The 25,217-nt window shown below is 53.9% G+C and overlaps 4 protein-coding genes across 4 annotated transcripts; 3 read left to right on the forward strand and 1 right to left on the reverse strand.

The window, feature by feature from the left end:
- Positions 1–426: 426 nt before the first annotated feature.
- Positions 427–10,665, forward strand: COCSUDRAFT_54821 (RNA polymerase II second largest subunit; the record flags this gene model as incomplete). Its single annotated transcript, XM_005643426.1, has 24 exons — positions 427–483; positions 603–701; positions 868–1,058; positions 1,170–1,278; positions 1,406–1,495; positions 1,685–1,891; positions 2,248–2,430; positions 2,852–3,028; positions 3,308–3,461; positions 3,608–3,732; positions 3,917–4,027; positions 4,360–4,533; positions 4,822–4,929; positions 5,362–5,529; positions 5,873–6,122; positions 6,404–6,512; positions 6,747–6,882; positions 7,237–7,398; positions 7,862–8,011; positions 8,402–8,599; positions 8,909–9,103; positions 9,428–9,577; positions 9,884–10,015; positions 10,278–10,665. 24 exons carry the CDS (start codon positions 427–429, stop codon positions 10,353–10,355), a joined length of 3,513 nt encoding a protein of 1,170 aa, XP_005643483.1. The 3' UTR covers positions 10,356–10,665.
- Positions 10,666–10,928: 263 nt separating this feature from the next.
- COCSUDRAFT_68092 (hypothetical protein) lies at positions 10,929–16,204 on the forward strand (the record flags this gene model as incomplete). Its single annotated transcript, XM_005643427.1, has 13 exons — positions 10,929–11,112; positions 11,374–11,599; positions 11,799–11,944; positions 12,111–12,255; positions 12,561–12,706; positions 13,060–13,209; positions 13,527–13,682; positions 13,935–14,089; positions 14,390–14,548; positions 14,885–14,985; positions 15,187–15,270; positions 15,558–15,713; positions 15,984–16,204. Exons 1-13 carry the CDS (start codon positions 11,044–11,046, stop codon positions 16,202–16,204), a joined length of 1,914 nt encoding a protein of 637 aa, XP_005643484.1. The 5' UTR covers positions 10,929–11,043.
- Positions 16,205–17,289: 1,085 nt separating this feature from the next.
- COCSUDRAFT_59864 (hypothetical protein) lies at positions 17,290–17,961 on the reverse strand (the record flags this gene model as incomplete). The annotated part of the gene is made up of 3 exons (XM_005643428.1): positions 17,290–17,322; positions 17,440–17,610; positions 17,866–17,961. The coding sequence occupies 3 exons, from the start codon at positions 17,959–17,961 to the stop codon at positions 17,290–17,292; spliced, it is 300 nt and encodes a 99-aa protein (XP_005643485.1).
- A 1,201-nt stretch (positions 17,962–19,162) lies between these two features.
- Positions 19,163–24,844, forward strand: COCSUDRAFT_68093 (subtilisin-like protein; the record flags this gene model as incomplete). Its single annotated transcript, XM_005643429.1, has 12 exons — positions 19,163–19,231; positions 19,572–19,785; positions 20,086–20,252; positions 20,374–20,518; positions 20,703–20,848; positions 21,172–21,321; positions 21,642–21,796; positions 22,220–22,372; positions 22,751–22,851; positions 23,058–23,159; positions 23,411–23,622; positions 23,921–24,844. The coding sequence occupies 12 exons, from the start codon at positions 19,163–19,165 to the stop codon at positions 24,194–24,196; spliced, it is 1,890 nt and encodes a 629-aa protein (XP_005643486.1). The 3' UTR covers positions 24,197–24,844.
- Positions 24,845–25,217: the final 373 nt, after the last annotated feature.

Below are 25,217 nucleotides of genomic sequence, written 5' to 3' on the forward strand. Positions count from 1 at the left end.
ACAAGAGCATCAGCACCGATAAGGCAGTGTTACGGCAGCTTCTCGATTTAGCGATCGTGCATTTTCTGCTCTACGATCGCAGTTGGAGTGGGTAATATCGATTGCACAGGTGAACACATATTCACTGATGTTAATAATATTCAGCGACCTCAAGCGACAGGTGGACTCAAGCATAAGTGAATTGTAACATCCGCACACTCCTCCTTGTGACTGTCAGCACGTCTTTACAATTGATGTATCATTGAGCATATACAAATAGCTCTTCAATATTCATAGCGCCATCAGGAAGGGATGAGGCATTGTGTGACTGGCAGGTCTAGTTGCCTCTTTGAAGGAAGGGCACCTTCTTCAGAGCTATGATCTTGCATAGTCTGCTTGCGGCCTGACAAAACCAGGATTGTAGACTGGTAGAACAGCCTCGGCAGCATGTATAGCAGTGCAGCGGAGGAGGAGGATCTCCCGGACGATGCTGAGATTACACAAGTGCGTCCTGATTTATGCTCTGCACACAGTACTCCAACTGTGCCAGTCGAAAGAAGCATTGCACATTCCAAATGCAAAATCAGAAGCTCTGAATTTCTAATATGGAATTTTGCATGCAGGAGGATGCCTGGGCAGTGATCAGTGCCTTCTTTGAGGCCAAGGGGCTTGTCCGACAGCAGCTGGACTCCTTCAATGAGTTCATCAACTCCAATATGCAGGTGCGCATTATTTAATGCACTTAATCTGCTGCATCGCTGAAGACCTCCCGCAGCGATCAGCTGCTACTTCTCGCAGCTGGATAAACTCGCCGTTTGACATGACATCATCATGTTTGTGGAGAATCTTGGGCGTTTGCGGGAGTCAGAGAAAAGTGCATGCATGCAGGAAATTGTGGACGAGTATGGGACGCTGCTGGTGAAGCCGGAATCGCAGCACAACCCAGGCATGGCAGAGCTGGAGGAGAAGGAGTACAAGGTGGAGTTTGGGCAGATCTACCTCAGCAAGCCCACGATGACAGAGGCCGATGGGGAGACTGTCGTGCTCTTTCCCAAGGAAGCCCGGCTGCGCAACCTCACGTGAGTATTTATGCCCATGGTCACATGTTTCCAGTGGTCAGTCAGGTGTTCCTGCAGCGTTGGCAGGTCCTGTGGAGAGGCGCTCAAAGGGTGTGCTGCTGTGCTGTGCAGGTATGCAGCACCGCTGTACATTGACATCAAGAAGACAGTGATCACGCGGGTGCCCAATGGGGAGGCAGAGACAGAGGAGGAGTCCTACCCCAAGATCTTCATCGGGGAGGTGAGTGCATGCCAAACAACACCAAGTCAAGGGGAAGGGGTGTTGGACAAAAGCATTGCTTATTGTCAGCAGACCTTCTTGTAGTTTGCAGTGGCAGGGGATCTCAAAGTGTTAGCGATGGGTGCAGGTGCCCATCATGCTGCGATCCAGCTACTGCAGTCTCCACGAAAGAACCAATCAGCAGCTGACGCAGCTGGGAGAGTGCCCCTATGACCAGGCGCGCCCCGTAATCCACACCGTGCCAACTGGTTTGCAAACTAGCTTTGTGTGGATCTTCTTAGAAGCATGTCTGGTTGTTCATAGCCAATATAGCCAGCAATCGCTGGAGCCAATGAGTACTGGAAGGCCCAGTGCATGCGGCACGACATGGCGCATGCCCCTGAGAGTTGCAGTGCGTTGCGCGCAGGGGGGCTACTTTGTGGTGAATGGCAGCGAGAAGGTGCTGATCGCCCAGGAGCGCATGGCGAACAACCAGGTGTACGTGTTCCGCAAGAGCCAGCCGAGCAAGTATGCGTACCAGGCTGAGTGCCGCTCCGTGGTGGAGAACAGCACGCGCAACACCAGCAGTATGTCCATCAGAATGCTCGCGCGCTCCGGCGGCAAGGGCGGCCAGGTCAGATATTTCCCCCTGAATTTCTTCCCCAGAAAGTCAAAAAATCTTATTTCTGCGCCCGTGTCCCTTCTCAATTTCCCTGAGCTGCAGCATGTGAATGCCAAAAAGCCTGCTTTACTCCTGCACTTGAGATTGCTCCAGAAAACTTAAAGGGTGGTAGATTTATGCCCTAGCTCACTACCGCAAGGGTGCATTGCAGGCATGAACTAGTCACCTCCAAGTTTTCTTGGGCTTATTCAAGACTGGCATCCAGGCACTTGCCTTCACCAATTTCTGAACATACTCTTGCGTGGACCTGACTGGCAGTGGTCCGGCATGTTATTATCACTGCTCAGAGGGTGACTGTTGTGGTGCAGGCGATCCGGGCGACACTCCCCTACATCCGCGCAGACATCCCCATCCTCATCATCTTCAGGGCGCTCGGCCTGACGGCTGACAAGGACATCCTGCAGCACGTGGTGTACGACTTCAACGACACTGCCATGATGGAAGCGCTGCGGCCCTCCATCGAGGAGGCCTTCCCCATCCAAACCCAGGAGGTGGGTCCCTGCTGCTGCCCAGCCGCCTTTGACTAGTCAAACTCTGCATGCACATGAGTCTGTGCTGGCCGATTCTGAATTCGTTTTGTCACTTTGCAGCGCTCTGTAAACATATAAATCCAGGTCACATCTGTTCGAGCTCCCACGTCAAGTGCAACGAGCAGTTGTTGCAGTGGAAACGCGGCACTCTTATTTGCCTGGCCGGGTGTCCATGATAAACCTCTTTCGCAGCAGATTTCATTGTGCCCAGGTCAAGCGTGGCACGAGTCGTCTTCAAGTCTTACAAAACTGTTTGCAACGTACTCAATGTGAGGGGCTGGTGAGGTTTCAGTCATTGTGTGAGATCTGCGGCAAGTGACCAGCATGGTTCAGACAGGTTCAAATTTCAGTTCAAAATCATATTTTGTGCATGTGACGGCAGGTGGCGCTGGATTTCATCGGCAAGCGCGGCAGCAACCCGGGGGTGACGCGCGAGAAGCGCATCCACTACGCGCGGGACATCCTGCAGCGCGAGATGCTGCCGCACGTGGCCATCGGCGAGTTCTCCGAAACCAAGAAGGCCTACTTCTTCGGCTACATGGTCCACCGCCTGCTCCTGGTGCGACCCCACAGTGGCTGAGACACAGTCAAATGTCTGCTGGTCATATTGGTGTCTTGCTGCATGTGGCTGTCTCCAATGCAGTCAGGTAACTGGTTGTCACGGTGATTGTGAAGGCCCTTGAGACGAACTTCACAAGAACCAGAGGACTCCATGCCTTGACTACGTTGGCGACCAGGGAATGCTCGCGTTTGTGCATGCCCAAATCTTATGCTGTTTGTAGCTGAGATGCTTTTGAGCAGTGTATATTGATGCTGATGGGTGGGTGTTGGTGCGCAGGTGGCGCTTGGCAGGAGGGACCAGGATGACAGGGACCACTACTGCAACAAGCGCCTGGACCTGGGGGGCCCCCTGCTGGCCAACCTGTTCCGGCAGCTCTTCCGCAAGCTCACCAAGGACGTGCGCTCGCATGTGCAGAAGGCTGTCGACAGGGGTGAGCCTCTCTCATGCTTACTTAATTCCATGTGTCTCTGAATGATATCATGCTTGCCGCTGGTGTATGGGATTATTTTTGCCCCTGTCCCTGCCAATCTCAGTTTTGTACCTTGCATGTTGAGTGCTGGGTTGCCTTGCTTGCAGGGAAGGAGATCAACCTGATGGCTGCTGTGAACAAGGACACGATCACAAGGGGCCTGCGCTACTCCATCGCCACAGGCAACTGGGGCATGCAGGGGACCGCCGGCATGCGCGCCGGTGTCTCACAGGTACTCCCAGAGCCTCCAGCCATCCAGCCATCTGTCATATTTTCCCTTTTTATAGTTCATCTGTCGGCATCAGAGATCGGCGTTTGCCCGTTCCTCGACCGAGGTTTGGACACTACGGCAGGCCATTCAGAATTGCGAGATAAGTCATGGAGATTGGGGTGTGAGGCTGTGTTCTGGCATGCAGGTGCTGAACAGGCTCACCTATGCATCAACATTGTCCCATCTGCGGCGAATCAGCTCCCCCATTGGCCGAGAGGGCAAGCTGGCAAAGCCGCGCCAGCTGCACAACTCCCAGGTGTGCCTAGTTCTCCACAAGGAGCACAGGGAAGTCAACGCCGTGGCAGAAGATTTCTGAGAGGCTATGTTGGAGGTCTCTCTTTGACGAAAGGCTTGCAAGTATGCCTGCAATATCTCTTTGGCCACTCCATTGACTCCTCTGTAAATTTTTTAAGAGAGCATCTTGCCAGTATACGAGCCTTTGTGTGACCCGTGTAAATGCATGCACGGGGTACATACTACCACATGCTCTCAGTCACGTACAGGAGGGACGAGGCTCACTTTGCGAGACCAGCAATATATGAGTCCATGTGAGTGTGTGTTGAGTGCGTTTTGGTTTACTGGCTGCAGTGGGGCGTGATCTGCCCGGCTGAGACGCCGGAGGGGCAGGCGTGCGGGCTGGTGAAGAATCTGGCGCTGATGTCTTACGTGAGCGTGGGCTGCCCCTCCGCTCCCATCGGCGAGTTCCTGGAGGAGTGGTCCACCGAAAACCTGGAGGAGATCAACCCCAGCGTCATACTCGAGGTATTTCACCTTACTGCTGTCCCACTCTGCATCAAACTGGCTGTTCACCTGTCCCACTACTGCATTTACTGGCCTTATTTCAGGCAGTTGTGCCACTGCGCCCTTGACTCACGCACAATGGTATTGTCGCCTGAAGATTGCCGGTAATCTTGGTGGTGCAGCACGTATGGCAATGTTGAAGCATCCTTTGTTCAGGTGGGTGCCCCACAGAGCAGCCCAATGTTGTGGGTGTTCAAGTTGAGCAAAATGTGACGGAGTTGTGACTCTGTGTGTCTTGTGGTGCGGCAGGCGACCAAGGTGTTTGTGAACGGGGTGTGGGTGGGAATCCACCGGCAGCCTGCCGTGCTGGTTAACACGCTGCGCAAGATGCGCCGCCAGGTTGACATCAGCACAGAGGTGAGCGCCCAACTCATCAATCTATCCCTGGCCACCCACCCTGTCCTACACCCCAACACATGCTGATGCTGGCTGGAGCACAAGTACACCACTGCACTCACTGGGCAGCAGAGTGAGTTGTTCGGGGATGCTGGCTGCAAAGGGATCCTTAATGGGGCGGGCAAGAGGGTCTGGGATATTGCATGCCTCATCCTGCTGTGCATTGCTCATGAGTGTCCTGCGTTGAATCATTTGTGAGCCTTTAAGAAACTCAGCTCTTATTGATACTCTTAAGCACACTGGTCGGCTCTGCAGTGCAGTCAGGGTGCAAGTTTCTAAAACTCACGCTGTGCTCGCTCCGTCCATCATGTGCTGAACGACCCGCTGGTTCCAACGGGGGAGCACATGGCTCCATGATGCGGCTCTTGGACTCAAGTGTAATTGTGAGTGCAGGTGGGCATCGTGCACGACATCCGACTCCAGGAGCTGCGGCTGTATACGGACTACGGGCGCTGCTGCCGGCCGCTGTTCATCGTGGACCCTGACCGCAAGCGGCTCACCATTACCAAGGACGACATCCGCCAGCTCCAAGAACGCGAAGTCACCCACTTCGGCTGGAACGTGAGGCCCCTGCATGCTCTCCTTCAGTTTGCGGCATGCCAGCGTGACTTGCTGTGTCCCCTGAAGTCCGCCCTCTAAGCACCTTATCGTTTAGCATGACATGCATTGTTCCCTTGATTCACCTAAAAACGCATCGGGCACACTGTCGGCAGTTAGTGTTTCATGTTGCCTTCTCTCCTCACCGTTGTCCTGCTTGTTGCCACAAAGTGGACAGCTTCCAGCATTACAGATGTCCATCATGCCTGCAGCCTGTAGTGGCTGGTGCACAGCATGATTTATTGTGCCTGGCTGTTGGACAAGACCTGAGTGGAAGCTGAACCATTTGGGACGACTGCAACCGCAGGAGCTGGTGCACAAGGGGTGCATAGAGTACATAGACACAGAGGAGGAGGAAACAACGATGATTGCCATGGAGATCAAGGACCTGGAGAATGCGCGCACGCCCGGGCGGGTGGCCTACAGTGAGACATACACCCACTGCGAGATCCACCCCTCCATGATCCTGGGCGTTTGTGCGTCCATCATCCCCTTCCCCGACCACAACCAGTCCCCCCGCAACACCTACCAGTCCGCCATGGGGAAACAGGCCATGGGTGCGCCCTTTGCCCTCTCTCCCTCCCTCACTGCACTGGCCTGGAAGTTTTCGTTGAAAGAGTTCCTTACTGCAGGCTGGAGCCTGAATGTCTCCAGCAATGACCCTAGCATCATGCCTCCTTCAATGGTCTCCTTCAATGATTCCCGGAAATCTGCTGTGCCTCTGCGTGAAGGAATAGAGCATTGTAGAGGTCACAGAGATGAAGGTGATCTACGCGCTGCAGCTGATCTCAAAGGGTGAGGAGGACGTTGAGTAAGTTTGGTACGTGGTGCTGCGCAGGCATGTATGTGACCAACTACCAGACGCGCATGGACACGCAGGCGTATGTGCTGTACTACCCCCAGAAGCCACTCGTCACCACGCGCGCCATGGAGCACCTCCACTTCAGGTGCCTCCCATTCCTTCTTCTGTGCCCCAGCGCACAGTCTGGCCCCCTTCCTTTCCCCACCATCACCGTATTCACTCAAGTACGACTTCTGAAGTGGTAGCTGCTCGCGTTGAAAGTGCTGATGGCGTACTCTACAGCCACTGCCTCTGTCTTGCTGGTGCTAGCATGTCTTCAAGAGGACAGCTATTTTCTAGGAAGGCGGTGGAATTGACTGCTGGTTGGGGGTTGCTGCAGGGAGCTGCCGGCAGGGCAGAACACGATTGTGGCGATTGCGTGCTACAGCGGCTATAACCAGGAGGACTCCCTCATGATGAACCAGTCCTCCATCGACCGCGGCTTCTTCAGATCCATGTTCTTCCGAACCTACCGGGTGCGCCGCCTGCTCCATCTACCCATTTTTTCACAATATACAGTAGCACATCGCAGGACTGCAGCTGCTGAAGCAACTCATATTATGCCGCGTGTCCAAGCTACCACCGTTCCTCTTTAACATAATCATTCCAGCAGACATGACAGTCCCTTGCATGTCAATTGTACAGTCATCTTGATGATCTTGAATGAAGACATTTTGCTACATCTTGAATTGAGGTCATGCAAAGGCTTGCTGATCCCTTTGCTTGTGAAATGCACAGAAAGATTCAGAACAGAATTCAGAAGGTCAAATGCTGGCATTGAGGAGACATGTGGAGAAGCTGACGCAGCAGATGTTTGGAAAAATGTGCAGGCGGAGGAGAAGAAGCAGGGGTCGCTGGTGCAGGAGGTGATAGAGGTGCCGGACCGCAGCGTCACGGTGGCCATGCGCCACGGCACCTACGACAAGCTCGACGACGACGGGATCGCGCCGCCCGGCACCCGCGTCTCCGGGGAAGACGTCATCATCGGCAAGGTGCAGCCCTTTTGCACTCGTTTGCACTCATTTAGACAAATGATGCACTCTGCAATGTTTGCCATGATCCCACACATGCCTGCCTTGCCCTGATGGGACCACGTTCGTCCGTCCAATTCAATGTAAAGGCTCCTACAATCTGTGCTTGATCTCATGCAACCCTGCCTTGCATTAATAAGAAATTAAAGAATGAGCCCGTCAATTTCGTTTGTTCAAATGCAGTAAGGGTCTACCTCGCTACTGTGCGCAGGAGCTCTGCCTCTCATGCCCTTCCCTGTAGGAATTGAGATCAAGCCTGTGTTGCTGAGTGATATGGTTCCAAGTGGGATTCACGTCTCGCACCCTCAACTCATCAACTTGGGGGCTGCGCTTGTTCCGAAATCGATGAAATTGGGGTGCGAGATGTGCATTGTTGCCATGTGGCTTGGATACTGATGGCCGGAGATGTGTGGGTTGCATGCAGACGTCGCCGCTGGCGGATGAGCAGCCGGGCGTTGCGCAGCGCTTCAGCAAGAAGGACGTGTCGACGAGCCTGCGCAACAGCGAGTCCGGCATGATCGACCAGGTCATGGTCACCACCAACGCCGAGGGCCAGCGCTTTGTCAAAATCCGAGTGCGCCCTCTAACTTGCTACTTTTTGCATGTTCTGCAGGCATCAGAATGGCAGTTTGTTCCCTGTGTGGCTGCGGACCATCTCTTTTCTTCAGGGCGGGCTATTCTATTCTTAGATGCAGCAACCCTCATTTGGTGGTCACAGCGGCCGGGGTGGCTGCAATTGGCGTGCGACAGATGCAAGCAGAGACTGCCTTCTTGCACGAAATGACTCCGCTGAATAGACTGCTTGTGAAGACCAGGAATGCGTTCAAGCAGGGCAAGCAGCGTGTTGCATCTCGTGTATGGAGGACCAAAGAGCATCTCTTGCATGTTTGGCCACCATATATCTATGTTGCAAGTGATGCCAATCATATATCCTGAGAAAAATGAAATTTGTCATGGTGCGCAGGTTCGGTCGATCCGGATTCCGCAGGTGGGCGACAAGTTTGCGAGCCGGCACGGACAGAAGGGCACAATTGGCATGACGTACACGCAGGAGGACATGCCCTGGACGTCCGAGGGCATCGTGCCCGACCTCATCATCAATCCCCACGCCATCCCCTCCCGCATGACCATCGGCCATCTCGTCGAGGCCCTCATGAGCAAGGCACGCCCCCTTCTTGTACATATTGCTTTGAAGAGAGACACTGCATTCCTGCTATTCGCCGAGCCCTTCCAATTTCACTCTGTGGCCAAAGATATCAATTGTAGATTCTACAATCTGCAGGCACCCTGCATGCAGTGCAGGACAAATTTCTTTCCGCCGCATTATGTGCTCTGGGTATCAGCAGGGGCATGAGTGGGCTCCAGTGCCCAAGATATGTGCATCACTGGGCGTCTGGCGGCATGAGCTGAGATGAAGGGATGAGTCAGCGTTGATGTTCGGATGACTCAGCATTCTGTGCGGCCGTAACAGGTGGCGGCGCTGGTGGGCAAGGAGGGAGACGCGACGCCGTTTGCGGAGGTGACGGTGGACAACATCAGCGCGGCGCTGCACACCTGCGGCTACCAGTCGCGCGGCTGGGAGACCATGTACAACGGCCACACCGGCCGCCGCCTGCAGGCCCAAATCTTCCTCAACCCCACCTACTACCAGCGCCTCAAGCACATGGTGCGCCACTGGAGGCCCCTCACAGCAACTGCTCCCCGGCTCTGCAGACCCGCACAGAGGATATCTGATGGAATCTGGCAGCCACCGGTTCGTGTGCCACTTGTTACGTTTGGCAGGAGTGCAGACCTGGCACTTCCCTCACATGCTTGGTGTGGTGCAAGAGTTGCCTGCACCGCGGATGAGGTAGATTCATGGCGAGCTGGCTGTGGCCGAGACTCTTCCGAAGGGATATTCCTGTATTTTCACACAATAGAGCCAAAGGGAGAGCACAGGTTTGTCAAGGGCTGGGATGCATCCGAAGTCTTCACATCTGTGCGTGCACAGGTGGACGACAAGATCCATTCGCGCGGGCGGGGCCCGGTGCAGATTCTGACGCGGCAGCCGGTGGAGGGCCGAGCGCGCGATGGAGGGTTGCGCTTTGGGGAGATGGAGCGCGATTGCATCATCTCCCATGGCTCCGCCGCCTTCCTCAAGGCATGCCCTGCTCTCGTACATCATTGTTGGTTCAACGTGGCTTCTTTGTGTCAACAATCAACTATCTCTTCTTCTGTCGCCACTTTTTCCCTTCCTGGCTTGCTAGTTTCACCTGCCTATGCAGCAAATTGCTGCAAGGGTTGACTGGGTCGTATGGACTTATCTGTGTACATAATTTTTTGGGGCTGAGCAAAACTAATGCCCAATTCAGCCCAGTAACAGGCTCAACCTGAGGTGGCTGCAGCGGCAGATAGATGTTGCGAAGGGTTTGCCAACTTGGTCCTGAATGCCGGTGTGGTGTTGCAGGAGCGGCTGTTCGACCAGAGCGATGCGTACAGGGTGCATGTGTGCGACCGCTGCGGCCTCTTTGCGGTGGCCAACCTGAAGAAGAACCAGTTCCACTGCCCCGCCTGCAAAAACACCACCGGCATTGTGCAGGTGCGCATCTGTCAAAACAAACATCTCTCGCTGTTAAAATGCAGTATGTGATGCTTGCTACCATGGTTGCATCTTATTGGTTTGGCTGCCTTGATCGGCTTGATTGGCTTCAAGGACACCCTGCTTGCCTGTAGCAGGACATGATGTGCTGACAACAGTGAATGCATGAGCAGCAATTGTGCTGACAACAGTCAATGCACGAGCAAGGCTTGGATTTGCATGAGCTGAGGCAGCAGCCCTGACAAGGTTTGTGGTGCGGCAGGTGCACATGCCGTACGCATGCAAGCTGCTCTTCCAGGAGCTCATGGCAATGGCCATAGCGCCGCGCATGCAGTTCTAGCCAGGATTACTGGAAGCACATGTCGTCTGTAGAGCGCAGTAGTACATGCAGCCCAGAAGAGTGGGGTTACTGCAAGCAGAGCTCCGTGAGAAATGCCAGTCTGGCGATTTGCACCGGTTTCATGCGTACAATTGATGTGACCTATCATTCGCAAAGAAATGACTCTGAACCCATTTTTGAACTCCTATGTATGGTCTGCTGTGCTTCGTTTGCTGCATAAGCATGTGTGGTGGTGTTCTGTGATGCAGAATTGCTGATTGGAAGTCATTTGTCATGACAGTCATGCCTTCAAGACCTTGTCCGCTGCGACCCCTAAGGCCTTAAGCAAATTTGCGGTCAGTTCTGCATCTCTCGCATTTGTCATGATGCCTTTGTCTGTGCATGGGCCATACTTGGAGTGCTTCATGGAGTGCGATGAGGACCGTTGTGCTGAGTCAAGAAGAGGGTTGAGCCTGTGCTGAGATGTCACAATGCTGGCCAAGTTTGCTGACGTCGATGCCATGGCCAGCTCGACAATTGAAAGGGGTGATGATGAAGCGATAATGATCAAAAGTCAACGACGCTCCGATAGGGGATTCTTTCCGGAAGCGCTGTGTTCTGCGAAAAGGGATCCGAGGACGTCAGGGCATTGACTTAGTTATACGAGAACACCTGAGAAAGCTTTGAGAGGCCCAAAACGCTATCCGAAATGACGGGAGGAAGACGTGCTGTATTGGTGAAACTAGTGATCACGGCTCTCTCGGTCTGCGTATGTCAGGTATGAACTGTCTCAGGGTGCCTGATTGATACATGGACTTACTTTATTTGCTGAGAATTGCCTGGTTGCCAATATGTCGAGCCCCTCCAGCTGCAAAGCGGTGACGTCCATTGCTGCATGCACTGAGTCTGCGTGAGTGATTGCCTGACATTGCGAAGTAGATTACGATCTCTTATCAGGCCATAGCGTACATAGTGCTACGATGAATCCACGAACGTCAGGTGATACATCTCAGTGACCGAGCAATCTTGCGCATCGCAGGGCGCTGGGAACCAATACAAAGTCATTCTGCAGCGGAAAGATCCAGGAATCACATTGTTAGGGGACCTACTGCACTTAGGATCCAATCTTCCTCGGATCGACAGTCCCTTAGCGGCTCTTCACCGGGTTTTTCTGGGGAAGTACGTGCCCCTGGAGGTCTTCAGCGTGAACATGACGGCGCTCAGTCCAGAACAATTGTGTGGTTACTTAGTTCAGCTGAATCCAGGTGCGCATCTTCGACTCTCTGGAACACACGCTTGCGAAGTTTCGTCGAGTTTCAATAAATTCAACGCTCACTTCATCGACTCGTTGATCGTCTCCACCTGGGCGTGGGACAGGGGCCTCCACCTGCTGAAAATATGAAGCTATAATAGCTGCAAGCTTCCAGAGTACTTGACTTCTCAGAATTGGTGCTACCCCTGCAGGATTAGCTTTTTGTGAGCGTGATGGGCCAGTCACGCTTGACGCACCAAGCGCAACGCCCAATGATCCTATCTACCCTAGAGAGACCAATTTAGAAGCCATCAAGGTCCCACAAGCTTGGAAGACCGGACAATTTGGCAGCCAGAAGGTGCTGCATCCACCCAACCTTCAGTCCTGCCGCAAAATATATTGGGTGCACCTGCCATTTGCAAATTGACGCCCTGACCAAAAGCCTGTGCTTTTCTGAGCGCAGCATGAGAGTGCACTTCAGCTGGATGTTGAAGTTGAGGTTTTAGGTTGAACCCGTTTTGCAGGTGCGTGTTTGCATCATTGACACTGGCGTGGACAATCTGCACCCAGACCTGGCGGGCAACCTCTGGATGAATGCGGCAGAGATGAACGGCCCCGGAGCGACCGCTGCCAACGGGTACAAAAATGGCATTGACGACGATGGCGACGGTGAGTCATCACCATCGTTGGTTGAACTTGGCACTCCAGCTCCTGTACGCTCGAGCTGTGCTCATGACTCTTCTCAAGGAGAACGCTAGATTTTGCTGTACTCTACTGCAGCTAAGTACATCAATTAACACCCAGGGCAAGATTGAGCTGCATTCCAGGTCCTGAACGTGTTGAGCTCTGCACATGACATATATCTCCTGAGAGATTGTCATGTCACAAAGCAGAGATCCTAAGGTCTTCCAGTATGGGCCTGTGCAGGCAGGAACGCACCACTGAGGTCATGGTTTTATCATGATGGTGTGCAGGCGTTGTGGACAACATTTACGGCGCGAACTTCAACACGGACCCGCCGAGCGCGGACATTCTGGACGGCCACGGCCATGGCACCCACGTGGCCGGCATCATCGGCGCCGTCGGCAACAACGGAATCGGAGTTACTGGCGTTGCTCAGGTACGCTGCAGCGCTGCTCCACATATTTTGCAGCAGAACATGCGCGTCCATATCATTGTACACAGTTGTGCTGCACGATGGTGGCAGTCACAGGAGGCTAGCATGTGGCGCGAGAACACTTGTCAGCGCAGAGTTCCCCGCCAGTGAATGTCAACACCAGTATCGCCGGTAGCAAAGCACACATGTCCCCTCATTGTGACCAGCTCTGCTGCATGCCTGTGGTAGCCACAGGAAAGTATCCCTGAGGGGAGACCAGGCCTGGCAGGAGAGCAGTTCGCAGGACAGTGCTCCAGTGCCAGAGAACAGTGAACGTCTTATAATCTGAAATGTTGGGGGTTAAAACTGGTGTCCAGGTAGTGACGGTGCTGCCCTGCCGGTTCATGGACGCCAATGGCAACGGCAGCAGGGAGCAGGCCATCAAGTGCATGGACTGGTGCCTCAAACGCGAGGCCCATGTCCTGTCCAACTCCTGGGGCGAGGTCCCCAACTCACTGTCCCTCCAGGTATCGCGCGCAATATATTTCCCCAAGCCCTCGCCTCACCCCCCCCCCCCCCCCCGGTCCACCGCCAACCCCTCGCCGTTTTTCCTTCCCCCATTCTTTCCCCTTCCCCTTTCTCCTCTCTCCTTACCCTTGAGGGACTGTTAACTGACTTTCTATTCTCCCTTCCTCACTTGCTCTGCAGGTGCCAGGGCAAGCAGGCACAAGCCGCCATGGTTCCTCCGCCACAGGGACTTTCTTTTTCTTTCCTTTCCTCTCTTTTACTACTTCTTTTTCGTGCTATTTTTTTTTCACATTGCGTTGGTTTGGTGTGTTCCCAGACGGTGACAATACTGCCCTGCCGCTTCATGGACACGAGGGGCTTGGGCGACATTTCCCTGGCAGTGCTGTGCTATGACTGGTGCCTCGACCACGGCGCCCACGTGCTCTCCAGCTCCTTTGGCATCTATGAGCAGTGGGGCGAGCAGGCCCTCAAGGTCCTCTTCTTCATTTATGCCTCTTTCTTCCTCGCAATCTCTGCGCTTTTCATTATTTTTTGGTTTTTCTTTGCTTTTTTGCACGCTAATTTTCCACTTTTTTCAATTTACTCACCTTCCTTTCTGGCGCATTGATGAGGCCTGCTTTCCATGTTGCTGGCTTCACATGCTTGCTTAAGATGAGCTATTGGCATGTAGAAATTGTGCAGAGTCTCTCCTGCCTCATACTGATGCGGGTGTCTGTGCATGCAGACGGCTGTGGCCACGGTGGCGGCCAGGGGCGTTCTGTTTGTGTCATCGGCAGGCAATGATCACGCGGACAATGACCTCAACCCCCACTGGCCATCCAACCTTGAGACTGACACCACCATCGCCGTGGCCGCTCTCGACCGCACCGGCGCCGTCTGGTGAGAAATTTCACGCCTTCACACATTTTCCTTACCGCCAGGATCTCAATCTGCTGAGAACCTCATCGAGCAGCAGCGCAAGTGACTGTCTTTGCTGTGCGACATTGCCAGCTTGGAAAAATCCATCAGCCTCGTACTTTACGTGTGTGTCCATGCTTTGCACGAGCTGCAAAACTGTTAGATTACCACCAGCGCAGACATTAAACTGCTGTACCCTCTGCATTTAATGCCACGCTTCTACTCAGAGTGCAGCTCAAGAGTACCTTGCGGCCCCATGCCGAGGACAGATGCTGGCTGCAGGTCGGGCAGCAACTATGGGAACAAGACAGTGGACATTGCGGCCCCGGGCGAGAATGTGATATCCACCTACATCGGCGGTGACACCCCCTACACCACCATGACCGGCACATCCGTGGCTGTGCCCCACGTCGCTGGCACCGCCGCCCTCTTATTGGCACAGTGCGCACCCCCATTCTCCTGCTGCTCGCAGCCCAGCAGCATTAGCTTTGCTTGCCCAGAACCAGACCCGGCCGGACATGGATAGTTTGATCTGAAAGTGGGATCCCTGATCAAGCGCATGTGTACTCTCTTTTGTGAATGCTCCGTACCTCTGAACATGTACAAAAGAAGGTGCAAAAGGCTCGGTGCAAGGCGATAGTAGGAGGATCACAAGCAGAAGCCCTCTGCTTGGCATCCTGAATCAGGCATGCGCCTGGGTGGCTGAAACGAGTTGATGCTGAGATGAGATGCGATGGAGGATTGGCGGGTCATGGGACCAAGTTTGTGTGCATGCAGGCTGATGCAGAATGGGTACAACATATCCTCGCTGGCGCCCAACAAGGGCGTTGGGGCTCTGGTCAAGAAGATCATCATGCAGAGCGTGGACCCCCTGCCAGGTCAGCACTCCACTCATGTCACTCCTCCAGTCTTCCTAAACGGTGTTTCATATTGCATCCTGACTGTGCTGATCTGCCCAGGCAAGCAGGAATGCTAGAAGCAACCTGATGCCGGCTGCGCACCTCCAAGCAGGTTTGCATGTCTCCTGAATACGGGAGGAGGCCATTATTTGCCCTGAGGATGGGGTGTCTTTGTTACAGGGAATCGGGTTGCATGGGGTTCCCTCAACACAGCCGCCGCACTCAAGAGAGCCGCCGGAATGACACCCACCAGCGCTCAAATAGGTGCAACCCCCGCTTACTATCAGCCTTGCAAGCAATTCACCTCGTGCCATGCAGCATGCACCCCTTGCTCTCGCACTCCATTGTGCCAAGAAAAAAGGCGACTATAATGTCAGACATCCCTTGCATGCAGCAGGAAGTTGGCATGCATTAAGAAGCCATCCCTATCGTGAGCCTTGGGTGTAGGCTGGCCTCATGGGACTAGCACTGCCTCTGCTAGTTCAGAGCCAAAAACTGGGTCGCTCCTGTCTGTCACAGAGCACCGACTCCAGTGCACATATCTGTTGCAGGCACTGTTTCGGATGGAGCGGTCACAGAGGGCTCCAGCGGAAGCTACAACGGGTCCTTCCCGGACCTCAGCAGCGTGCTGGGAGCGCTGGCAACGTATGGCAACACATTTGGAGGCAACACTCCGGACGGCCCTGCAGTGTTGGACGGCGCTACTGGTGAGTCATCATCTCACACAACAGTCCACAACATCCCACACAAGCCAACCTTCTCAAAAGCCGCAATCTCAAAAGCCGCACAGTCGACCAGTGTCGATACTACTAGCTCTGCAGACTCATTGCTGAGATGCCACAGAGCTTCTGTGAAGCCACAGTCTATCGTGTGTACTCCTTGGTGGATGTTGTGTGTGCTTCTTGATGTTGCTGGACTACAAGACACATGCCAAAATCTGACGAGTTGCTTCGAATTCTTGAATCGATGCTTTACAGGCCCAGGCGGTGCACAGAATGGAGGTGCGAGCAAATCGGGGGGCGTCCAAGCGACGGCGTCCCCTCCGCCTTCCATCGCCGCAGCCGTGGCGTCCGCGGCGCAGGAGTTTGCTTGGCGCGTCGGCGGCGGCCGCAACCTGCGCTCGGCCGGGGGATTGCGGGGAGTCGATGCGCTGCGGGACGGCAGGCCACAAGCGACCCAACAAAGCCAGCTCCTATGAGCGCTCTCAGAAGTTTTGAAAGAGCATCTTCAAGGGAATCAAGAGAGTTTTACGCAGAGCATGTGCGGCTGGGTGCGAGAGGCAAGACTGTGGAGCAAAGGGCGGGGTAAGAGCTGCGGACTCTCATGCAGAAATCCCAGCCCGGGACCAAGGGACAAGATATCTTGCTGTAGCGGCCGTCTTGATTTGCATGTGACTCTCTCTTCAGTCCGCGGCTGAGCTGGCGGGTTAGGGTGCACCTGCCTCAACCCCGCTCAGCCGCCGAATTCATTGTTTAAGAAAAGTTGCGCGGTGCTCTTTTTCCAAATAGGCTAGTGAAGCGCATTCTTGCAGCGTTCTGCCATTGCGGAGCGAGCTGCAAGCCAACAAGGGGCTGCAAGCTGTCTGCAGAGACTTGTACATTCTGTGCATGCAAGGCCTTGCAAGCCTAGGCTCGCATGAGCAGCAGCGAAACAGATGTGGGAAATGCCTGAAACCTTTTTTTGAACTCACTGGAACAGACAACGGGATTTCGTGCATTGCGTATTTCCTTTGCAACTTTCCTACTGATAGCAGCATCGACATTAGTTCAGCATGTATTGTGCAGCCATTCTTAGATGCGGCACAACGGTGCGGCTGAGAATTCTTTGTAGATAGGTGCTGATAGCTTGGAGACATTCAGCTTAATCAAAGCATGCATGAGTGCAGTATCAAGGGACCGGCTTGTAGCAGACTTCCAGACAACCGAGAACTCATGGCTCACTTAGAGAAATGGTTCATACTTTGCAAACATGTCATACTGCACTGCAGAAATTTCCTACTATTGTACACAAAAGATGCTAGCACCTGCCGTTCAGAGACAAGCTATGTCGCCACAATCTCATGAGGGTGCCATTCGAGCAAGAGCTCCGCACCTGCAGACCAGAGATGGTCGCATCTAGGAACTTGATCACACATGATTTACCTCACATACTTCATCGGTCTTTGAATTTTCTGCTGTGTCGGGCTCCCCAGCCTCTGAATTTTGATTTGGATTTGGTCGGGGTCAAATCTTGGCGTCCCCACTTTTTCTTCCTCTCTTCCTCACATGGTACTTGGCGGTCTAATCAGTGGCGCTTTGGGATGTGAGTGTCGTACACCTGCATTGCACAGCCACATGCTTTCGCAGGTCTGCACTGTTCACAAGCTCCTTGCACCTTATACATCTGTCGAACAGTGACTTCAGCAGTACTCTGCAGGTGCTGTCATCCTCACACCTGGTTGCTGTGCAGTGCCACTATGGCTTCCTGGGGCATCTCTCCAGGCTCTTTGCTGGAGTGGTGTTCTGGGTCCAGCACAGCTGTCAGGCGCTCCTGAGCCTGCGGCCGCTTGAAAGGATTTTCATCCTCGCCCTTTCGGAATCTGTCGCCGGGGTCAAAGTCAGTCTTCTGCACTCACTCCAGCTGTCTCAGATCTTCGACATATGCCCTCTCGGCACTGCTTGCAGCGATTTGGAATAGTAACGGTCGCTGCAACGACTTTTTAAAATCGAAGTAACATCAAGGTTGATATTACTTTGGTATTCTGGACAGTTTGACTCCGATGCATGCGGCATCGGACATCAGCCCCTTCAGATTAACGCTTTATATCTGGTGGTGCAGACATTACCAAATAGTGAGCAACGACAAATTAAAGAAACGCACTCCTCCAAGCTTGCCTTGTGCCTCTGCAAGCTTGTCCTTCACCACGGCCTTTGCAGGCCCCTCAGGTCCAGCCTTCAGGTCAAAGTCATCATCCATGCTGAGATGGCTTGGTTGATAGTGGGTGATCTATCAATAATTGTATTTCTCATCGCTTCCTTGAGCACTTAAAACTAAATGCAGCCAAACGAGGTGTGTTGCGACGTACGGATAGTGTATTTTTGGGACGTTGCCAAATTGGGTGACGGCTTTCTCACTCAGTTGGGTGGCTTTGCACGAGATGTTGTGGCGATCTTAACCACTACGGAAACCCGTTTGGTGGGCTTGGGAAACAACGAGCTCCTGCTAGCACGGGCTGCAGATGTCCAAGAGATCTTCGAAACCCTTTGATGCAGATCAATCGTGTGAGGAGGGGGAGAAGTGGTGCTTGCCGGTCCCATCTGGGTCGGTTACCATCCAGATACATCTCAAGAGATGGTCCACGCCATATGCATGGGATGAAATCTGGAAAAGTACTGAACTCAACGGAAAGTCTCTGACTCAACCTCTTTGTACGGCATGTGCTGGGAATTTTCGCTGGTGTGCAGAAGACATTCCTCAATGCTGAAACAATGTCAGCATGTAAAAACTTATATCCCACTTTTATAAGATTGAAATTTGAGTGTGAATGCTTGTCGTAGTATACTTTGACTGTACGGCAGAAGCAGTGCAGCTCCGAGCAGTGTCGAGTCCATGTACTCTTCAGCTTGTTAATGAGGAATATTATGTTTATTATGAAGAGAACTCAGCCTGGCATGCCATCCGTTCTGCGCTGCTGCTTCAATTGGTCGGCACGCATATTTCTTCACACATCTAGATCTGCCTCACATGGCGTAGTGACTCTCGCACCGGTGCCCACTGGCTTCTGCCACAAACAGCCCTGGATCTCACAAGCTTTCCCCATGTCTCCATCTGACTCTGTGTTCTTAAGCTCAAGCGCCCATCTAAACCTTGTTCCAGGGCACATGTGGAGTCTCCGTCCTACCAGTCTGCATATTTTTCTTGACCTGGAGTCTGGCACCCATGCTCAATCACACATTGAAGGGCTTTGAAGGCTTTTGCCACATCAGGGTGCTCCTACAGATTTCTGTCAGCTCTGCACAGTGACAAATTCGTGATCAGGGGTCGTTCGTAGAGGGTCACACCGCAATAGAAGGGTCGATGAGTGCTGGGGGAAAGCTCGGTGGCCTCTAGTGCGGACTGAAACGACGCAAGGCGATCTCAAGGACTGTCCCAGATGAGGATGTAGAAAAGCTGCGGCATGAAAGGCAGCAGATGCAACTTTTTGGCCCTCACCTTGGCCTTGTTGCCCTTCTGCTGCCTCGGAGAGGTCTGCCCGGCGCTGTCAGATTGCTGTGCTGCAGACGTACTTTGAGTGTGTGAATGGCATTGTGGTCAGGATTAAAATAATTCAAGATCTCACGATCCAGCATTCCTTCCTTGGCGTAGTTCTGCTGACCTTCCAAATCATGTGCCTGGTTCTATGTGACAAGATGTGACACTCAAAAGAGTGGCTTTAGTCAACGAGTACCTGGATCTTTTCCACAAGGGCTCTTGCACATCTTTTGGTAGATGAATGATTTTTCTGCCAGACGTGGAATCGATCATTTGCAAGAAATGGATGAAGGCCACCAGCACCTCTTGAGCGCTGCTGTATTGACGTCACGCAGGGTGTGTTCGATAACTTTAGGCTGCTCATCCAGCGCCCAAATTCTGCTGGCGTGTTCTCTGGCGACTTCAACGGGGGCAAGACAGAGGCGGATCCGCTCACAGCGTTGCAGAGGACTTTCGCTGGCTCAATAGTCCCCTTAGAGGTCTTCCAAGTGAACACGTCCCTGCTCAGCCCGCAGGCACTGTGCGAATTTCTTATAAAATTTAATCCAGGTGAGCATCGGGAAGCCACAACAAGACCCCGCCTGCTTTTGGCGATGTTACTGACCAGAAACGGCGTCCAAGGAGACATGCCACGAACTTTACATTGGCACTTTAGTGAGCTGCAGGCACCTGCAGCAATCCTGTAACAACTTGCACCAGTTTTCCGGAACCTCTTCTTTCTAGCATGCAGCCATTGGGCTCAACAGGAGCCAGCATGGCAGTCCAGTGGGAGGCTGCAAAATTGCTGGATGTCGCTTTTAGAGCAAAACGTGAGGAATGAAACTGAGCAAGCTGCCAATTTGCACGCAGAAATCACCATCTGTGAGCCGGACCAGAAGGTGAAGGTAGAAGCCCCCAGCGCGACACCCAACGACCCGCTCTACGCGCAGCAATGGAACATGAAAGCCATCGGCGTGGACAAGGCCTGGGCCAAGGGTCAATTGGGGGACCCCCAACGAAGGGTCAGCACCTCTCAGGTCACCCTGCCATACAGCAGCATGTGTGGACTATTGCAAACTCTTTGAGGGGGCAGCCTCACAGTAAAAAAACTCAACAATTCGCTGCTTGGCACTTCAATCTTGGGGGTGACTTTTGCAGGTGAGGGTGTGCATGGTGGATACTGGCATAGACATAACACACCCAGACCTGGTCAACAACCTGTGGATCAACCCTGTGGAGATGGCAGGCCCGGGCGCCACAGCTGCCAACGGTTACCAGAACGGCATTGACGACGATGGGAACGGTGAGTCACATTTCAGTCCCTACTTAAAGAAGCTTGCAACCCAGACGCTGATGCAAAGCTCAACAGATCATGCACGTAGCCCTGCAGAAGAGCTTGAAAGGGGTGCCAGCAACGCAGACTTTCTATGGGCTCCAAGGATCTTATCAGCTGAGAAATTGAGCGAGAAACTGTTTACCTGCTGCAGGCATCATAGATGACATCCATGGCGCGGACTTTGTGAATGGGGGGAAGGACGGGAACATTCAAGACCAGAATGGGCACGGCACCTTTGTGGCGGGCGTTGTGGGAGCCATGACCAACAATGGGCTGGGGGTGGCGGGGATCAACCAGGTCAGTGCATGCCCCCTTCTGCATCACCCACTGCATCACCTAACCTCCATCTTGCATCCCTTTCGGATCACCCCTGGACAAAAAGTATGGATCAAATGGTGGTCAAAGTCTCTAGCATCTGCAGCGTGGGGTGTCATCTACATGCCTCTTGAGAATGATACACTCTTTATCTGGACCCAAATGCGCATTCTAGCTAGCATACGGCATGGGAAATCCATCATTAAGCGTTTGAGCTTGTGTGGCTTGGTGAAACAAGATTGCCAGTGGGGTTGCATACACCAGGGCAGACGCTGTGGTTGAGACAGAGTGTCTGATGTGTGCAGTATGCGAGCCTGGTGGGGTGCCGGTTCATGGATGCGACTGGGAACGGGTGGGTGTCGGACGCAATCCGGTGCTTTGAGTACTGCCTGTCCAAAGACACGCAGGTGCTGTCCAACTCCTGGGGCGGCGTCGACTACTCCAAATCCCTGCAGGTACAGTCCTCAAACCATTGCACTCAACACAGGAGTTCAGTTGTGATGTATGTGAGTGTTGTGCTTGCGACCTGACAGCAGATATCGCACAGATCTGCAGAGTAGTGCTGAGCAGGCACCGCCTCTTGAATGGGGGGACTTGGAGATCTGCTGCTTAGCATGCGCAGGAGCTTGAACGCTGTATAAGGCAATAATTATGCTCCTGCACCATCTCTAGGGGCTGATACCTTTCAAACTCTGGATTAGAGTCTCCAAGCGCCTTTGCAGAGGAGAGGCAAAGTAGTGGTGACGCATGCTGACGTGGTCGGCTGACGTGGCAGGCTGCGCTGGACCACCTGTCGGCGAGGGGGGCGCTGGTGGTGGCGTCGGCGGGGAACGAGGGAGTTAACACGGACACAACGCCGCACTACCCCTCCTCGCTGCCCGATGACATCATCATGGCAGTCGGCGCAGCCACCCGCCAAAACGCCCTCTGGTGCGCCAACTCCGTACCCTTCTGCATGCCTCCCCATGCATGCCACCCATGCATGTTCATACTGTACTCAACATGACTAGCTCAATGAGTTTAGCTGCTCATGCGCTGCCCTGCCACTGACTGCTGGGCTGGTCAGGCTCGCTACATGCTGGGCAAGCAGAATAGCAAGACTGTGAAAGGACGGCGCCAATGCAAGGGCTGCTCAGCAATGGTTTTGGCACCTTGTTATACTTCTGCAACCATAAAAATGACGTTCTGGCATGTGGATGGGCACAGCTGCCTTGGAGTGCGTCCCAGCGGTGCTGGCAGGGCATGTTGCGGTACAAGGCATGCATTTCTGCTTCAATTGCCCCTTACTTTTGTGTGCAGCGCGCACGGCTTCATTGCCATGCCCCTGATGAGAACGCAGTCTCTGTGGTGCAGGGCGCGCAGCAACTACGGTACGCAGACGGTGCACATAATGGCGCCGGGCGTGAATGTGCTGTCCACTGGGCTGGGGGGCCTCTATGTGCAGCTCACCGGCACATCCATGGCCACCCCCCACGTCGCCGGCACCGCCGCCCTGCTCCTCGCGCAGTGCGTCCCCTTTTCTCACCCCTCAGGATTTTTCCGAACCCCTTCACTTAGTCGCAGTAGGGGGATCTAGACAATCTGGTCAAGATTCCCCTGGCCCCAGCAGGAAGTCTATATCAGCTTGACCTTCAAGCGAGCATCTCGCGTTGAGTTGGAGTCCCAATTTGGTCCTTGTGTAAAAGGCCACAAGCATATGCTTCTTGCTGACTGCGGCAGCAATAAGTCTGGCAGCCAGTGATTCACATCCAAAGGCTTAACTGTGTCGCAGGGGGGGCATTGTTGCTGATGCGTCCTGTTGAGCCCAGTGGTGAGTGTGGGGGCAGTATGCCTGTGCATGAGTGCTTTTTAAGGAGGTAATGACTGAGGCGGGCTGGTGTACAGGTACCTCAAGAACGGCTGGGAAGTGACCACCAAGGCGCCCAACAAGGGACTGGCCTCACAGCTCAAGAAGATCATCATGCAGTCCGCCAAAAAGGTCAACGGTGGGTCCCTCCATTTTCTTGCCCCCACACTGACGATCCCTGCCAGATGCTCCTCTGAAAGAGCCAACAAATGTACATTGGAACAGAGATGTATCTGGACCCTGGCATCCAGATGAGCCCTACATCTGCAGCATGTCATCAAAAGAGGCATGCAAGCGGAGATCCTCTGTGTATGTTTCCTGAGACAAATGAAAACTGGCGCGCAGGGGCGTCCATAAAGAGTGGCCTGCTTGACACGGCGGCAGCCTTAGCGCTGGTGCCACTCAAGCCCACGACAGAGAGCATCGGCGCATTCAGCTCTGATTTTGGTGCGCCCACCTTGGCTTCTTCATTTTTCAGATCATTCCTGGATGTACCTTGCCTATGATCATCCATGCATTGGCCGGCAGAATTGCAGTGCCAGTGCCTAATCGCAAGATTACTTTGTGTGCCGTCTCTCGCAAGCAAAAAGAAAGCCTCACACCCATTGCACAAGAGAAGGACTACACCAACCAAGAATCAGATCTGCGTTCCTACCTTCCTGCCGCTGACGACGAATGCTGCCTTTTGGTGTGTGCAGCCAGACCAGAAGGGAACGTCACATCAGACGGCGGCGCCGCGAATACTACTGTTGTGGCTCTGGCCCCTGCCGTGGACTGGTCTGCCACATTTGACCCCAACCAGCCGGGCGCTGCAGCCAGCTCCGGCGGCTCTAGTGGTAGCGATGCGGCTTCGCCCAGCAGCGCAAACTCGTGGCTGCCTAACTTCCCTTCCGACCTCTTCTACCCCTCGGTGAGAACTCCCCTCCCGCATGCTTCCCCTCAAACCTGCTGCGCACACCCCATCTTCATCTGGAGGGCAAAGATCCTGCCAGCAGCACGCAGCTGTATTGCTCATGTTTGGCAGATCATTGGCAACGAGCTTCAGTAGCATATGCTAGAAATCTAGGCAAATATTTCATTTCAGGATCGAGTATCTGCTTGTCCTCCACTCCCCAGAATTGAGCCATTAATTCAGTTATTGAAGTCTACTGCAATGAAGCTCACTGTGCAAATGGGGGACTGATGGCCGGTGCTTTGCGCGCATGCAGCCACCCACGCCGCCGGCATCGGAGACCTCCTCTCCGATCAATGTCAACGGCAGCAGCACAACGGCCCACCCCTGGGACCTACCCTCCAACCGGCCGCTCATGCCGGGCGACTCGCTGGCCTCCATCGAGAAGCGAGTCGCGGCGGCCGCTAGCGGCTCTGCCGCTTCGGCCGAGGCTGCCGCGCCGCCGCAGACGTTCCTCGACAAGATTTTCGGCCGGCGGCTGCTCGCCGGGGCCGCTTTGCAGCCCGATCACGCCGCCGCGCCGGCCGCATGACTGCTCGCATCGTGCGCAGGAAGATGCCCGTGTTTGCGCGCTCGTCTAGAGCCGGCCCCACTTGCCACCGGTGGAAAGAAGCAATTTTCCAGGCTGCCACGTGATGTAAGCAGCAGCAGCGGCTGCATCCCGGCGCGCAATGCACTGCGTGGGGCACATGAACGCATCTGCTGTCGCTCACGGGTATCCATTTTTTTCCTATTGCAACAAGAACACAGCAGCGACGGAGTGGTCGGGGAGCCCTGACCTTGCCAGAGGCAAGATCAGAGGCCCCCATGAGGGGTGCAATTTGCACAGGGCCCGGCGATTGAGGGGGGTGGGTGGGCAAAATATCGACAGCTTATATTTTTTCTTCTTTTGTGCAAACCAACGCTTCAGTTGCCGGTTGCTGTTTGAGCCGGGTGCTCTCATAGCTCTGTTCAGTGCATGCACGGATTCTGAGGTGAGCATTCAGATTGTGTTGTGTAGATTTCCAGACCCAGTGTTGCACATGATAATGTGCCCCATCACGTGTAGGATAGGAGCCAACCCCTTACAACAGCGCCTTGCTTGGTCCTGGCTTCTCTTAAGCTTAGGATGAGACAAGGCAATCATGAGTGTATGTGCATAGAACTTGTGTCATTAGCTGCTTTTGGACTCAACCTTTCTTGCCCTCTTGCACATGCGCCCAGCAATTGATCCAGGGGCGGAGTAGCGTGTATGCATTCTGACAAGCACCCATCCGCGCAATATGCAAGGTTGAATGCTGCGGGAATTCATTCACGGATGAGTCAAGACTTCCAATTCGAGAGTGCAGTGCGCAGAACAAGGCGTCATCTGGGTGTGGCACTCTTGAACCATGATGGCCGGCGCAGCAGCTGCCTGCCTACAGCTGTGAATTTCATTGCGCTAGGGCTGCGCCATATAAGAGCGGAAGAACTTGGAATTGAGGTGTTGAATAGCTTATTAGATTGAAGGTCGGTCTAGCTGATGTGCACGCGGTAATTTTGAGCGTTCAGACGCACTGACACCGCCAGCACCG

The sequence above is a fragment of the Coccomyxa subellipsoidea genome, assembly GCF_000258705.1.
Source record: "Coccomyxa subellipsoidea C-169, whole genome shotgun sequence".
Lineage (NCBI taxonomy): Eukaryota > Viridiplantae > Chlorophyta > Trebouxiophyceae > Coccomyxaceae > Coccomyxa > Coccomyxa subellipsoidea.